The 16,083-nt window shown below is 35.3% G+C and overlaps 3 protein-coding genes across 4 annotated transcripts; 1 reads left to right on the top strand and 2 right to left on the bottom strand.

Moving 5' to 3' along the window:
• Positions 1–705: 705 nt before the first annotated feature.
• Positions 706–3,099, top strand: LOC107947265 (protein CHAPERONE-LIKE PROTEIN OF POR1, chloroplastic). The gene is made up of 3 exons (XM_016881860.2): positions 706–1,106; positions 1,849–2,209; positions 2,777–3,099. Exons 1-3 carry the CDS (start codon positions 777–779, stop codon positions 2,950–2,952), a joined length of 867 nt encoding a protein of 288 aa, XP_016737349.2. The 5' UTR covers positions 706–776; the 3' UTR covers positions 2,953–3,099.
• A 966-nt stretch (positions 3,100–4,065) lies between these two features.
• On the bottom strand, positions 4,066–8,022 carry LOC107947240 (protein ALTERED PHOSPHATE STARVATION RESPONSE 1). The gene is made up of 4 exons (XM_016881823.2): positions 6,488–8,022; positions 5,726–5,949; positions 5,236–5,459; positions 4,066–5,138 (listed from the first exon to the last, which is right to left on the bottom strand). Exons 1-4 carry the CDS (start codon positions 7,425–7,427, stop codon positions 4,304–4,306), a joined length of 2,223 nt encoding a protein of 740 aa, XP_016737312.1. The 5' UTR covers positions 7,428–8,022; the 3' UTR covers positions 4,066–4,303.
• A 2,083-nt stretch (positions 8,023–10,105) lies between these two features.
• LOC107947220 (probable protein phosphatase 2C 46) lies at positions 10,106–14,682 on the bottom strand. Of its 2 annotated transcripts, none has more exons than XM_016881799.2 (5): positions 14,133–14,682; positions 13,157–13,600; positions 12,492–12,859; positions 11,339–11,575; positions 10,106–10,634 (listed from the first exon to the last, which is right to left on the bottom strand). In XM_016881799.2, exons 2-5 carry the CDS (start codon positions 13,473–13,475, stop codon positions 10,380–10,382), a joined length of 1,179 nt encoding a protein of 392 aa, XP_016737288.1. In that variant the 5' UTR covers positions 13,476–13,600; positions 14,133–14,682; the 3' UTR covers positions 10,106–10,379. The 2 variants fall into 2 exon arrangements, with proteins under 2 accessions (XP_016737288.1, XP_016737295.1); XM_016881806.2 differs by lacking the exon at positions 14,133–14,682 and adding an exon at positions 13,833–14,031.
• Between the last annotated feature and the right edge of the window lie 1,401 nt (positions 14,683–16,083).

Raw genomic sequence — 16,083 nt, 5'->3', positions numbered from 1 at the left:
AAAAATTAGTTCGAACAAAATATATGTTTAAAAATAGGCTCATCTCAAGCTTGAGTTCCATTCATTCTTTTTTTAATTTTGTAATATACTATGTTATGTAATTTATAACCAAAAAAATATATTAAATCTATAGTAATATATAATACTATAATGTAAATATTAAAAAAATATATTAAGTGGTCTATGTATAAAAATTTAATAAATGCAAAAAAAATATTAAATTCCTAAATTAAAAATAATATAAATATTTTAAAAAAATTTAAAAATAATATGAGTAAATTTAAAACGGGCTTGGGTTAACTATTTGTAAATATAGATAGATTTAAGTAAAATTTTAAGCTCATATTTCGAGTTAGGTCAAGCTTGAATTAGCATAAAAATGCGTTAATTCCATTCTTAAACTCGGTCAGAACCCGACCTGAGAACTATCTTTAGTCCAAACTATGTAGCATATATGTATCATTTTATTGTTATCAAATTTTCTTTTGTGTTTTTGCTCTATTTCAACTAATATTGACTTGTACCATCAATGGATATAAAATATTAATAATTTAAACTAATTTTTAAAATTTTTATCTTAATTGTTTTTATAATTAAATTAAAAAATAAGATAGGATCATTTAACTAATTAATTCAACTTAATTACAAATTACAAATTTATATTTTGCATATATAATACCTATAATATATACAACATACTCCCAATTACTATTACATTGGCCTTATATTTTGTTGTCCAAAAAATATCAAATCCTTGCTTTTTTTCTTCTTCCGAAATGGCTGCACACACACTCTCCGTCCGGCCTGACCGTCTAACTCCCGGCTCCCCTATTCCCAGACCGCCGGTGCGCCTCCCTAACCAAACCCACCCTTCTTTAAAACCCGCTAAAATCGAGCCCTGGAGAGCCGCCGCAATCCTCCATACGCGACGACCATTAGCCGCTCGTGCCGGTTCACGAGCTGATGACTCCGCTCCGTTCGAGATGTCTGTTGAGAACGCGCTCAATCTCCTTGGAGTCTCCGAAAGTGCTTCTTTTGATGATATTCTTCGCGCCAAGAATTCGATTGTTGCCTCTATTAAGGATAACCAAGAAGCTATCGCCCAGGTTGATTCATTGCCTTTCTTTTTTCACATTGAAAATTTTAAGATTTGGGTCATAAGTGTTTAAATTTTGGTCAAAATATTGATAATTTTGCTTCTGAGTATTGAACTTATTCATATGTATTATTTTTCTTTCTTTTGTCATTCACGTAAAGTTTGATGTTTTGGATGGTGAGTTTTTAGATATTAATGAATCTATTTGTAGAAAATTTTTGAGATTTGTCTCTTTGGTATTGCAGGGGCTTATTGAATGTTTCCTTAATAACTTGTTATCTTTTGTCATCTGTTATATGAGCTTTGTAAATCAACAAAATTCTGACTTGTATTTATGTTTTCAATAGGAGTTTCAGTTTTTTACTTTGTGTGTATTGCTTGGATTTTGAATTGTTCTTTATAGAGCACTTTTCCAACCAGAGAGAGAGAGAGAGAGAGAGAGAGTTTTCTGTATAGCATGTGCTTTCCCATTTGTTATATATATATTTAGGATGGTGCCTTGTGGAACATTTCCCATTTTTTAGATTAAACAAATATTATATCGTTGCAACAAAGTGGTCCTATGATGCTTATGGTGGTTCATCTATGCATGTTTTTCTCACTTAACTGATAAGCTTGTTTTTTTTTTTTTGGATGAATGTGAACTGTATATTTTCTATTTTATTACATCTATTCTTTTGTCCGGTGAGGATATTGACTCCTGTATGGTTCTCTATAGTTTTGCTTTCTTAATACTTTGATTTGTGTTTTAGGTTGAGGCTGCATATGACATGTTGCTTATGAGGAGCTTAACACAACGACGAGCTGGAAAAGTTGTAGACAGAAGCATTAGATTTGCAGATGTTAAACCTGTTAATCCACTTGGGGTGAGATCAATGCCTCAGTGGGTGCAAACGACTACGAAGAATTTACCTGTTTCAGTTGAAACACCATCTACAGGTGATTTGGGCTTACAAGCTGGAGTATATGGGGCTCTTATGGTCCTGACGTATGTGAATGAAACTTCTACATCCTCTGCAATTCCTTATGCCGGACCTGATGTTGCTGGGCTTATCTTAGCAAGTAGCTTCGGAGCTTCCTTGTATTTCATGACCAGAAGGAACTTGAAGTTAGGTAATGTGGCTTCTTGCATATATCATAGAACTTTAGTTATATGTTATTTTCTCAAATATGAAAGTTCAGTTGCTATTCAGATTGTTTTTCATCTTAAATGGAGAAGGAAAGACGAGGGATCAAGAGAGAAGAGCCGAAACATTGTATATGATGGCAAAATGTATATATCATGCTGGCAATTTACTATAGTTCAAGCCACTTTAGTTATTACTTTAATAGCATTTATTTGTATTCAGCTGTCATATGGTATTGCTTGTGAAATTTTATTTCTAGAAATTCCCTGAATTCCCCTTATCAATCATAGAAGAAGATTTCTCATGGTTATAGGATCGTACTGAATTTTTAGAAATTTTGATTAATTTCTCTCTATGAGAACGTTGACATTTTTCCCCAAGTAGAGATGAAGCTTTGCTAGTGAAGTCCTTTAAAGCAAAAGGAAGTTGGCACCTTTGGGATTTTATGACCCTTTCTTCCAATATATTAGATTGCCACTGCATACTTGTGTGAGTTCCGAATTTGTTTAAACTTCAGTTTGGAAAAAAAATATATCATTTTTCCCTTATGCAGGTAAGGCTACATTAATAACTATAGGGGGGCTTGTTGCTGGTGCAGTGGTGGGATCAGCCGTTGAAAACTGGTTGCAGGTAGACATAGTCCCATTTCTTGGAATACACTCTCCAGCTACTGTAGTTGGTGAAATTATACTCTTCTCTCAATTCTTGGTCTCTCTCTATCTACGGTAGGAATAAGTTGGATGTTTTTGTTATTTAAATTGTAAAACCTGTAACTATTCATTTTCATGATCATAATCAAGCCTGCTAGGATGTGTATCATTACATGTTGTACAAAATTACACTTAGAAGATAATGAAACTCCAATCCTTCTGAATACCCGATATTATGTTTGAACGAGTAATTATCTTTTGTTTGATGGGTTGGCTCCATTATTTTCATGCATTCCTACTGAAGAGATCGGTTTTCTATAAGTAGCTGTTAGTGCTAATGCATGGTACCTGTGAGCCCTCACTTTCTTTTTGCATCCAAGCATTGTGGAATAAAACCCAAAAGACAACTTTTACTGAAAAGGTGGATAGTGAAATGATGAAGACAACTCTTCTACTTGTGTGTCTGGCCTGGTCTGCCTCAAGGGAAACCTATTCTGTTTGTGTCTTGGGTGCTTTTCTGTCCTTGGTAATTTCAAATAATACTGCTGCAATGACTATTCATAGAGCAGTAATCTACCATTTCTAGAAGGGTTAATATTGAAATTTGATTTGTTGAATCATATGCCTTGGCACTTGGTCTTTACTTGGTAGAGTGGAAAGAAAATTGAAAAGTAAAAAATTAAAATTGTAAAAAAATAAAAAAATTAAAAGAAAAAAATATATATTTTTCCTTTTTCTTTTGGCGTATTTGGTAAAAAAGTTGAAAAAATCGAAAGAAAAACACATATTGAAAAATGAAAGAAAAAAAAATAAAGTTAGAACTAATTTAATCTCTTAAAATTTTCTCATTTCTTATTATCTGGATTTGGAATAATTTATTTTTATAGGTTATGATATTTTTCATGGATTTTTTTATCACACTCAAAATTTATATTATATTTTTGTCAAACAAGCTAGCTAAATAAAATATCATCGTTATATTTCTGAATCATTTTATACATTATTCCTTTCTACCATTTCTGGAACAACGCAGTTTGAATACAAGAAACCAATAGAATTTATGAACAGAGTTGTCCCAAACCAAAATGTTATCGTGTTTAAGATGCAAAACCTGCTGAAACTGTCTTTAAGTGTATTCAAAGATGCTAAAGTTTCTTATTGTTATTAAAATGCAACGGTTGAGGTCACAATCTACACAAGAAACAGAAGGATGATACTGATAATTTTGAAGTTCTTGCAAAGATATTTTCATCAACAGCCATTAGACATGTAGTGATAATAAACAATCAGCTATTCATCAGAATGAAAACATGGAAAACATAACTAAATTTGCCTAAGCAAGCTGCATCAACATGATGTAATAATATACAAGTGGAACTACATCAAAACCATCAACCTAAGATTCTCAAATCTCTTTAACCTTTTTTATGTCATCTGCTACTATTTTCCTCAACCTGGGAGCTGCCTTCTATATACGACACTTTCCCCATTTTTTCACTTAGTGTCACAATGTCATTGTAAATTTTCATAGAAGCCTTGGAGAATTCAATTAAGGACTCGAAAACAGTTGAAAATCCAGTCTGCAATCCATTTAATGTGATTCTTTGTGTTTCTTGCATGTGATTGTGGTGTTTTTCTCTTTCCACATCTAACCTCTTCCTTATCATCTCCAACTGATCTTTCTTCTCCGTTAGATATTCATTCTGCTGTTCTGTCTCCATCTCGGATTTATATTCCGTTAGCTTGGACTCCAAGAACCTGGTTTCTGCCTTCTGGAAGGCCATAGTCCTTCTATCAAGTTCTTTAGCCATACCATCAACTTTCCTCTTTTGTTGCTGTTCTTCCCCTTGCTGAGCCCACAGTGCCTTTACATCTTTAGAAAAGCTTTTCAGTGAAAAGGTGACAGCCTTATCTGGTAACTCATCCATGGAAGTTAACCAGTTATAACATATAACAAGAAGTGGAGGCCCATTAGCTCCATATGGTGCACCAGAGCTCCTTCCTCTTGAATAAAATTCAACTTCAGGAACCAAGAACTTAGTTAGCCAACCATGAAGAGCCTGAATGTATGCTCTTTGAGCTGCGACATACTCCGTAAAGCAAGCATGCCAGTTTTGAAGCTCGGCTTCTAGTTGAAGCGTAGCAAGCCGGTGAGAATCATTGCAGAATTTTCCATACGAAGGACAAGCAAAAGTTTTCACTTCAGAAAGGATTTTGTTTTGGGTTTCATGAGATTCAAGCATAACTTTCCAGGTTTGTGTTAGGCTGCAACAAAGGAAAAGTAGAATCAGAAACCCCAAGTTTGGATGAAAAATGAAGAAACAGTCTTGTCTGGTTCGTTTTTGAAGATTCTTTTACCTACCCTTTTAACAGTTCAATAATTTGAGGCAATAGTTCTTCATCTCTTAAATTCTGAATTCTCTTTGAGATTGTTTCGGCACTTCGAATCGCAATCAAGATTCTGGCATACAAATCCTTTACTGCAGCTCTGGTTTTATCCATTGTAAGCTCATCATATCCCTTCACATCCTGGTTTCTCAGTCGAGAGCATTTTCTCTCATATATTTTCCTTGTACTATCACCAGCCTGTGTAAGTAAGTTAACAAATCAGAGTTTTATCCGAAGCAGAATTCATGGTATACATGCAAATGCAGAACTCTCATAACTATGTTCTGATACGTGTCAAACATAAGTGTCGAATACGAGCTACATACAGCCCACTATTATGAACTCGAAAAGAAGCCGCCAAAGTTATTACTACGTCACACACCCTACAAAGCCTGAAATCTTTGTAGGAATAAATCATTAACTTTGCAGAAAAATAAAGATTAATTGGTAGTATTTTTGTTTACCTTAACCTCTTCATAGAGCTTCTTTTCCCATGCATAAAGTCTTTCTAGTGTTAAGGAATGACTTCCTGAATCCATTCCCGCATACTGATCGAAAAGATCGTTCTTATATTCAGTCCATGCTGAAGAACTTTTAGAACTTGAAGCCACAAGACTCTTACATGATTGAGGCTTCGACAAAGTGGATCGATGCCATGTGATAGCTTGGATGAGTTTGGTTGAGTTCTCTGCAATAAAATTAGCAGAGTCTAATGATTACTAGATATTGATATGGACATTAAGACGATCCAAATTTAGCTTTATACTTGGTGGCGAGCATGGGATACGACTTACGAGTATGTTTTAACTTTTCTAAGTCTTTCCACGTATTTATCCAAATATGTGCTAGGCAAGGTAATAACTGAATGTTAGAGCCACATGAGCAAATACAGGGTTTAACGGCTCAAAGATTTCCAGATTTTATAAACAAAAACAAATCATTGCAAGGCTTTTTATTTAACATCATGCCGGAGAGAATGAAGAAGAAACATAAATGGTGAGATAGCAAACACCCAACGAAACTAAGACTCATGCAAAGCTAACCTGAGATACATAACCCTTTCCCTTTTCTATCCTCATTTCTGGAAAAATACTTATAAAATGAAGGTCAGCCCACAAGTTGCAAGCAGAAGATAACTTCAAATGGAAACTTAACAGTTTTTCTGGAATAAGAGAAAAGGCTACCTCAACAGAGTAAAAGTTGAGTTAAGGGGAAAAAAAACCCACCTTTAATACCCTCCAGACCAGACTGTAAATGAACCATATTAGCCTCCAACATTCTTGAAACATCTTTGCCAGAATCATAAGCCCTAACGAAATAATCCTCAATATCTTTCAAGGCTTCTAAAAGTTCCCTTCCTTTTTCTGGGCTATCAATCACTGTTAGCCCTTTCTGTTCTCCTTGGCTTACATGAGTCTCTTCCTTTACTTTCAACAAGCCACTTTCACTCTCCTCTTGTTCCCTCTTAGTATCTTTTTCTTCAACAAGGACAACTTTTTTCTCTTCCTCTTTGGTATCTCCTTCCTCTTCTAGCTCTGGTATCCCTTCCTGTTCCCTCACCGCTCTTAAATCATCATCAGAACACCTGTTGTATCCACTTATAATCTCTGGTCTAACAACATCAAATGGATTAAAGAAGTCCCAGCCAAAATCTCTTTGCGGTGATGGCATTGGTGGTGGCATTTGCATATAAAAGTACCCACAAGGTGGTGGTGGTTGATGTTGGTGTTGGTGTTGGTGTTGTTGTTTCTGCTGCTGCTGCTGCTGCTGCTGCTCTTCTCTTACCACCTCTGATTCAGTCTCTTCATCTGAAATATCTGAGCTTGTTGAAGAGCCACAAGACTCACAAGCAATAGCTTCATGGGTGGACTCAGAAGGTCTTTGTTGAAGCAACATTGGGTTGGCTATCACATTTTGATCAGTGGCTGGTGGTGTAGGTGGACAAGGTGGAGGAAAAGTGATGAGAAAAGGTGAAGGAGGTGATGAATGACGAGCTACAAAGAGCTTAATGGCAGCTGACACTGCATAAAGAGCTTGACAGTACCTAAAATGTGCTTCTGCAAGTGCATATCTTCTATCTACTGCTAACTTTATAAGTCGTTTCCTTTCTCTACAAATTGACACAACTTCTTCTTCTTCCTCTAGTTTAGAGGCAACACAACCCATTTCTCTTTGCTAAAGCCTGGAGAGTGTTTTTTTTCCTTTCCTTTTTGTTTTTCTGGTTACAATAGGCGTAGAAGCTACTAACATTTGAATATATGGGGATAGGGTAAAGTAAGATGATCTTTTGGAGGAATCTAAGTATTCTTTTCTTAAAAGAAGGAAGAGGTGGGGTTGCAACAAATGGAAGAAAGAATGAGCTAAATTTTACAAGGGTTTGGGACAAGGCAAAAGAAGGAAAATGTAGCTTTATGAGAAGTTTTAGAACCATTTCATCTTTTGATTTAAAAAGAAAGAAAGTTTTCTTCTTGAAATCTTCTAGCCTGCTAGCCCCTGCAAAGTATAAGATTTTAAATATAATGCCCTTGCTAAGGTTAGTTACTTATTAGGACACTTAAAACATATTTAGTTTTGGATAATAGATAACTATGATGAAAGAGTGAGATTAACTGATAAGAGAAATGGTAAGTGACACAGTAAATGACAGAGTTAAAGGGCAAGAAAGAGATTAGAGATATTAAGGTAAAGTGAAGAAGGTAGGGGCTCGAGAAGGAGAGAGAAATCATTTTTTGTTTAGTTATTTGGACACTATAAAATTGGTGTAAAACAACGGCAATCAGTCTCTATTTATCTTTTTTAGTGCAATAAAAACACTAAAAAAATGTATATTATTTTTCTGAGAAAATTTAGCACAGGTTTTCTTATAAGCAGACAGTGTCCACCCCATTGGGCAGTCTGGTGAGTAAAAAGAAGAGTCAAATGTACTCTAGTTAAAGGATGCTGACCACACCACTGCAAACACCCCAGAGAAAGGAAAGAGAGTTGTCTTTTGCTTGGAAATATGTAATATTTTTTGTATTATATTATGCTTATGTTGAGCTTAAATTACTTTTGTATTTGTATTCAGATTATACAATCTCTCTAATATGATTAGGTTAATTGTATTACTTGTTTAAAGTCTTTAATGAGTTGTTAAGTGGGGGAAATTACAAAAGCAGAAAGGTTTAAGCTTGAATGTCATTGTCTTTACTAATATGGATAAATCTGTTATCTTCGAAGATTTTTAGACTGCCTTTCTCTTTCTTTAACTGAGATTATATTTGGCAATAGGTGAATAGCATTATATTTTTGCAGGGATTTGGAGTTCTGAGTGGTGATGTTTAGAAAAAGAAGGTTCTTGTTTGGTCCATAAATGAATTATATGATATGCCAGAAACTACTGACAATTCCACATGAAGTTGCAGGTTATAATTAGCCTGTGTTTTACAAGGTGGCATGAGCTTCACTCTACTGTTTTTCCTTTTTTGTGAAAGGAAAACAAATCCTCATTTGTTTGCAAATATCCAAGTTTAAGTTTGAGAATAAATGTACTTAACAAAATATTATTCATAAGAATCTTGGGTTTCAGTACAGAGGACAATGCTGAAAATTCAGCTGAGAAAATTCACCCCAAGGATCATGGGGAAAGGCCTCAAAAGTCCTCTGGAGATAAAAGAATCAAATCTCAAAATTCCATTTCAAGTCAAAAGTATATAATAGTTTGTGCAATCCTAACACACAAACTCTATATATCACTCACTTTTAGTCTGTGTTTGTCACCCACTGCAATTGCCAAATTACAGGTGTTTAGTTTACATGAAACCTTAGTTGAGGAGCAGTTGCAAATGCAAATGGGTTTGAGTTAGTGGTGTTTTGGTGGGTTTTGGCTTTGTTTATTGTTTGATGCTGAAGATGAAGGCTCAATGGCTTTGAGAATGGAGCCATACTGTAGGGTTGGAAGGACTAATAAATAATGTGAAGGGGCTATTTGGTGTGGGTTTAGCGAGAAAATGGCTTGACACAATCTGACAAATGTTGAGGGAAAAAAGCCACTACTCCTCACCTCGGGAATTGCCTACTTCCTCCATTTTCAATACCCCAAGTTTGGTTTGCCCCAAAAATATTGTATTCTCCCTTTGAATAGAACAAGAATCTAGAGTTGGATTAGATTGAATGTCAAGAAATAAAAAACATAACGACACCAGTCAAAGAGAGTTGAAGGGTTTTTTATTTTGGATTTCCAATGGAGCAGAGAGTAAGAGGGTTAAAAAACCTTGGACAACCTCAACCTGGTTTCAGTTCATGTCCCAACAACCATTATTTTATAATTCCTTTATACATTTAAGGTACAAAAATTAAGGTACTTGAGTTATTTTTTTTCCCAAAAGTGATTATATGAATTAATAGAAATAAACTTCGGTTTTCTTTTGTTAATACGCAGCTGAAGTTTATAGAACAACCATTACTGGATTAATGAAATAGTATTAGGTGACAAACTGGGTAACCAGCCGACAACCAGGTAAGCCTGAACAGCTAAAATTCGGATTAGGAACCCTGAGATGAAACATGGAGTTGTTCCTCACTGACTAGTTCCACTCCAGCCAGGTGAAGTGATGTAATAACCTTGACCTGCCTCACCCAATCTCACAACCTTTGCACAATGCAACACCGTAAGAAGCAGGTACGTACAACATGCCAGGTCTATTACATATCAACATTCAAGTTGTTTAATAGTGTATTTTATTATCATCCATTCCTTCCTTATGGTTTTTTCTGGCTTTAGCGGCCATTAAGATCCAGTAAGAAACTAGGTGTCAGCCATTTGTCTTATTAAAGGTCCAGCAAAGAGTGGAATGCACCAGATAAAGATCAAAAGGAGACTATTATATAAAGACTTAAGGGAACTACCCACGTAATTAACTACTATCATTGTCATCTGTAACTTGTACTCCTTTCTAGTTCTCTTTTTAAGTGTTTCCACGCAGACGCAAAATACAAGTATGAGTTTCAGTCAAGTGTTACAGTGTACATTAAAGAATCGAAGGCTTGCATCGCTTTCGGAAGCTACCTGGTATTCACATAAGAAAATTATACAACATGAAAAACATGAAATGCGGCATATGACCAGGTACTGCCAGATTAGGCTGGCATGGCACAAGGAGCCAAAGTACGAGGAGGCAAGGTAACTCCTCCCCCTCGAACAGATAGATTAGGACCCTTAACAGAGGAGGCCTTGCTCACGAGGTTTGAGTTAAGAAACACCACAATTACGGTGATGTCGTCATGGAAATGGCGACGGACACCACGGTCAATTTTCTTCAAGTCAGAATACCTCATTTCTCTTTTCTTTGCTGCCTCTTGTAGAGCAGTTTTCACCAGCCTCCTTGCAATTCCCTGCATGAAGTCCAAAGCCAACAAAAGTTACAAAAACAAATTCTGTTCTTTTGTTACCCTTAAGATAAACTTGATGTCGCCGATATGATGCATATGCAACATTTATCAATGAAATTATACCTGAAAATCTGAAAGAGAAATAAAACCAAAATAAACAAACAACTGAGAGGAACAAGTAAAATCATGTCTCCTCCCAGCATGAGCATCCATTTGTGCATGCATGCGTGCAAGTTACTTGTCCAACATGCGCTAATAACTACCCAAGAAGTAAAGAAACACGTTCCTTATGGAGCATATCACCATTCATAGTTGGTCAGTTAGTCTAAGATTGAATAAAATGTGGAGTAGAGTGGTTGTGTTCCACTGGATGATTTGTCACAATTGAAGTATTTTGCTTATGGATTAAAATTGTAATTGTCAAGTGGCAATAACAGCAGCTGCAAAATGCCACAGCTCATGCGACAAAGGAAGTATTCTCAAGATAAACGATCAAATCTTCATTAACTTTCTATATTCTATAATCTATAATCAGCAACCAAATAGAAAAGACTTTCATACTCTAAGAAAATGACATTTTCAGAGGGATGAAAGAAAAGAGTAGTGTTCATAACAAGATGGATGACATAAAATATTGAGGCATAAACTTACACTTCGTGAATGATTCTGAACTATATCAAACATAAAATATTGAGGCATAAACTTACACTTCGTGAATGATTCTGAACTATATCAACAGCTTCTTGATTGCTTAGGTGCTCCCACAGCCCATCAGATGCAAATATCACAAACTGATCATGTGGCTGCAGCTGGTGCACTGTTATTGATGGGTCTGCGCTCAATATCGGCTTTTTGAAAGGTTCACGGAGGCGGAATCTAGGGTACAAAGGCTCCCTGTTGAACTCAGCCTTTTTTAAATATACATCACCAATAGATTTGGATATCTGAAAGTTTAGAATTCTATCATTAAGACTCTCAACAAAAAGAACAGGGAGGGGGAATCAGAGGCATAACAGACCATGGAAAACCATATAAACAAAATTACAATTCTGAATTCCTAGACAGATAGCATGCACTATTTTAGTGCTTGACTTGGAATATATGGATACATGCAATATCAATAATAACCATGCACAACACACAGTCCAAAAAAAGTTTTTATTGCAAAACTTTTTGGCAACAGCCAGTAGCACTACTTATCCCTTCCTATAATCTTTGCCAATTACCAAAGTTTCCCATTTCCCTTCTCTCTTTTAGCTTTGCAGATAAATCCATGCATCTGATTGGAATCAATAATTATATTGGACATCCTTCCTCTCCATGAATCCACCCAATATTTACCGATAGGAGGAGAAGATATCATGCAGGTGATATGACTCTTTCTTTCTAAAAGATCAAACCCCTTCTTTCCCATGAACTTGCCTTCAAATTGCAACCATAAAATAGATTCTTGATCCAGGAACACTAAAAGACCAGTTTTCAGTTCTTATTTTAAAAAGTAAGATGATCACTTTCCCAGGTTCATGCTTCTTCCCTAAGAATCAAGAATAATCAAGCTAGCTCAGATGAACTTTTCAAATGTACATTAGTAGTATGCTCTATAGTGCTCAATTTGGACAAGAACAGGTTCAAAAATCTCTAAGCATCTGCAGCACAGATGAATAAAAGTGGCACAAAGAAAGCTCTTTGTAGACAAATGATACATAAGCCACAATTATAAGCAAGTCTGAATTCTATTTTTCCCCAACCAATTATCACACCTATGAACAAGTGTTGCAGTTTAGAAATTGATGTTATTATTTGACAATAGTAGCAGTTAAGTAACTACTCAAAATAAAAACTGTTAGCATAGTGAAATACCTGTATGAGACCTTTTACACGCCACACATTGTGCTTCAAAACTACAATTTGCGAGTCATCCGGGTGTAATGATTGCAGCTCCTGTCTCACAGATTCTATACACGCATTATGCTCAGCTGAGAGCTGAACGGCTAGAACCTTTCCTGTGGCTTTCACAGCTCTCCCTAGAACAGCACGGGAATCACCGAGGTTGGCAACATAAAGGGTTCCACCACAGATAACACCGGCCAGGCAGCAGGATCCAACAGCAGCAATTTGTGGGTTCATAGGCCATTGTCTGGTAACGAGAGACAAAAAACCTTCTTCTGTTGCTTGATAAGCTTTTTGTATTACGTCAACTGACATTGTCTGTTGCTCTGAGGTGAACCCTGAGCATATAAGTGTCACATGAATAACAAATATCACCAAACAAAACAGCAATAAATAAATAAATGATAAAAACCAGGCCACACAGCTAAAGTTCAGCAGTGAAGCACAACATAACAAAATGACACTTAGGAACCTATAACTGTTTAGACTTGGAACAAAAACACCAAAGTTCACGTAATTCCTTCAATCCTTTAACTCTATCCAAAACAATTGCTTATTTAATATTTCTTTCATCTACTTAATCGGTAAAATAGAGCTTAAAAAGAATGTAACCCTAGCAAACATATTGTACTTACGCTTGAGATGTTGAAAGAGATGATCATTGATGTAACGTGAAGTCTCAGGGCCTCCATGCCCATCATATACACCAACAAAAGTACCATAGGGACCGCACTCATGTGAACTCAAACAACCAGACTCAAGCTGGCTCTGATCCTCAAGTAAATTATTGGCCTGAACCACTGCCATCGAGAACTCACCATTGAAGTGTTGCCCTGTATCCTTGTACCACAAAAGCCCATCCTGGCGACTTCCAGCATCCGAACTTGAGTGAACATATCGATCCGACCTCGGCCGAAAACAGGCCCTCAAGAAGTTCATAAACCCAGATAACATCCCTCATCTCCTCCAAAAAACCCTCCAAATTCTCCACATCTAAATGAGCACTGAATATAACTAGGACCTAGAAACCTGAACCGTGAGCCTTACGCTCCTTTGCTTCTTGACACAATAATGGAACACTACAGCAACATAAACAAGAAAGCACGCCAAAAAGTTAATAATACTGCAATGTGAAATTACGACTCAAAAGCAGCTAAATCAAGGAAACCTCAAGTAGAAGTAAGTATTTTCTCCTACTGCTGAAGCCTCAAGGAATAGTAAAGAGCATCAATCAGATAATACAATAAACTTGATAACAATATAATAAACAGCTAGCAGTAGTAGACCAATAAATGATGTACAAGAAGCTACCTTCTTAAATTGTTTTAGTTTAAAAGAGGAAAGCCATGACCGTAACTTTGCTGGAAAAATCAACAAACACATGAAGGGTTTTTAAAAACAACAGAATCGGTCAAAGCTCAATATTTTTTTCTTTCTTTATTCAAAGTAGTTTGGTCAGGCATTAGAATATCCAGAAGGTCTAATGTTTCACATTGAGAACTTTAAAACAACCGTGTTTCACATATCCCTCAAAAGACCCATTAATAATCACAATTCCACTCATAATTCCCACACTAAATATTAAAAAATTAATATGAAAAAGAAGCTTACCCTTTTTATTTCTTTGACCACTTTGGTCTATGCTTGAAACCAGAATCAACAGATCTATGGATCAATCACGTCAAAAGAGAAGGAAAAAAGAAGTTCGGATTTGGGTTTTGGCTTTTGATTTGGTTTGGTTTGGATTGGATTGTTTCAACTAGTGATGAGATAATTGAAGTAGAAGAAGAAAAGAACATAGCAGAAAAACGAAAGGGGCGAGTTTTTCTTTTTCTTTTTTCGTCATTCTTCAAAAGGAGAAGTCTTTTTATATGAAAGATTTGGGGTTTGGCCCCAACAACTTATAAAATATAAAATCTCTTTCTTTCCTTTTTCTCCTCTCTTCTTTCTTTCTTTCTTTTTTTTTTTTATCCCTCTAATTCTCAGCAGGCAAAACCCATAAAAAACCAACAATGGCGAGCTTGAAGCCAGCAAAGCAGAGGTCCATTTTTGGGCTCCACACCTCTACGGTAAAAGAGACGGAAAATAGAAAAAATGAAATTAACTCCAAACTCAAAAGAGAGAAGCTTCATATAAGTTGAGAGCAAGGGAGTCAATCAAGTTCATGGGAGATCTGTTCATTTTCTTCAATATATTAATGTTCCACTGTAGAAATAGACATATCAATGTTGATAGGATTTCAAAAATCTGTTTCCATATGTTGGAATCTAAATTTAATTAAATAGGTTTTGATTACTAAGAAGTTAAACACGAAATTTGAAATAATTTAAGTTTAAAATAATTTAAAATATAAAATATTTGAAACTACTAAAAAATTCACACCTCAACAAAAATATCTTAAAACTCAAATTGATTTTATCTAAATTGATTCGATCTAATACGAATTAGATTCATTTAAGAGTTACATTCTACCTATGATTCGATGGTTTAAAAATTTTTAATTAATATTTTCTTAATAATAAAGTTTTTTCTTTCATCTACATCGTGCGAGAAGCATGATACGAGGGTGTGGAATCGAAAGTGTCGGGGCACGAATAATAGCGTTGCCAAACATCGAGGCCAAGGAGATCAGTGGTGATGGGGCACCAGATCTTGTGTCGAAGTGTGCAGGCTTTGAATTTTGAGGTGTCAAGTTTGCGTTGTGCCACGATCGTCATTACTCATTAAGAGAAGGGACTTCAGGGTGATGGGGTATGCATTGTGCGCGTCGAGGCACTCAAGAAATCGAACTGCAACGAAGTCCTGCACCAGCAACATCGCAAAAATTTGTACGATTATCAAGACCACTGAAAATAATTCATACTAAAAAATAAACTTACAAATAGTAGTAAGTAGTATCTTATCGATACAGACCAATGATAATTCTAATAAATAAGACGAAGGTTTCTTTTTAAAGAAAACTAAAATTAAAACTTAACAAAAAAAAATGATAATCAAAAGTTGAGGGAAAGTTAATAAGATGAAGCTACAACCAAAGATAAATTTTTCATTTGATTCATGAATTTAATCATTAATGTAAATATAATTTTTAGTGTTCTTTAATTAATTGGTTATAGTTACCAACAAATATCTAGTAACCATCGATCTCTTTTTACATTTTCGATAGTCAAGATGAATGACATTAATTATTTCTCTTATCGATAAATAATCCTATAATGAATGCTTAGGATTTTATCTATATAGCATTAAGAATGAAAGAGATTCAATTCTAACCAATAAACACACAAATAAGGTTTATTTAAGTTACATCACATGCCTACACAACATAGAATGTATATCTTCGTCATACCCACCTATGCCGCTCATCACAAGTATTAGAATAAATTGAATAATTATAGATTTAATAATTCTGACAAGACAAATATTCTAAGCAATTGAATACGAGCCCTATATTTAACAAACCTGAATGTTTGTAATTAAATCAAAAGACATGCAAATACCAAAGAACAAAGAAAAGATTAAGAACACTTAGATGTCACAAGCTTTGTAGAATCATAACTTT

The sequence above is a fragment of the Gossypium hirsutum genome, chromosome A01 (assembly GCF_007990345.1).
Source record: "Gossypium hirsutum isolate 1008001.06 chromosome A01, Gossypium_hirsutum_v2.1, whole genome shotgun sequence".
NCBI classification, from domain to species: Eukaryota; Viridiplantae; Streptophyta; class Magnoliopsida; order Malvales; family Malvaceae; genus Gossypium; species Gossypium hirsutum.
Note: the sequence above shows the minus strand (reverse complement) of the source record. Positions and strands in the feature narration are given on the sequence as shown.

Coding starts and splice junctions, on each gene's coding strand:
- LOC107947240 (XM_016881823.2), bottom strand. CDS start 7,427: ATGGGTTGTGTTGCCTCTAAACTAGAGGAAGAAGAAGAAGTTGTGTCA. Junction 5,460..5,725: donor AGCTCTATGAAGAGGTTAAG/GTAAACAAAAAT, acceptor TTACTTACACAG/GCTGGTGATAGTACAAGGAA. Junction 5,139..5,235: donor ATTATTGAACTGTTAAAAGG/GTAGGTAAAAGA, acceptor CCTTTGTTGCAG/CCTAACACAAACCTGGAAAG.
- LOC107947265 (XM_016881860.2), top strand. CDS start 777: ATGGCTGCACACACACTCTCCGTCCGGCCTGACCGTCTAACTCCCGGC. Junction 1,107..1,848: donor ACCAAGAAGCTATCGCCCAG/GTTGATTCATTG, acceptor TTTGTGTTTTAG/GTTGAGGCTGCATATGACAT. Junction 2,210..2,776: donor CAGAAGGAACTTGAAGTTAG/GTAATGTGGCTT, acceptor TCCCTTATGCAG/GTAAGGCTACATTAATAACT.
- LOC107947220 (XM_016881799.2), bottom strand. CDS start 13,475: ATGTTATCTGGGTTTATGAACTTCTTGAGGGCCTGTTTTCGGCCGAGG. Junction 11,576..12,491: donor GTGTAAAAGGTCTCATACAG/GTATTTCACTAT, acceptor CTAAACTTTCAG/ATATCCAAATCTATTGGTGA. Junction 10,635..11,338: donor TTCAGAATCATTCACGAAGT/GTAAGTTTATGC, acceptor GACTTCATGCAG/GGAATTGCAAGGAGGCTGGT.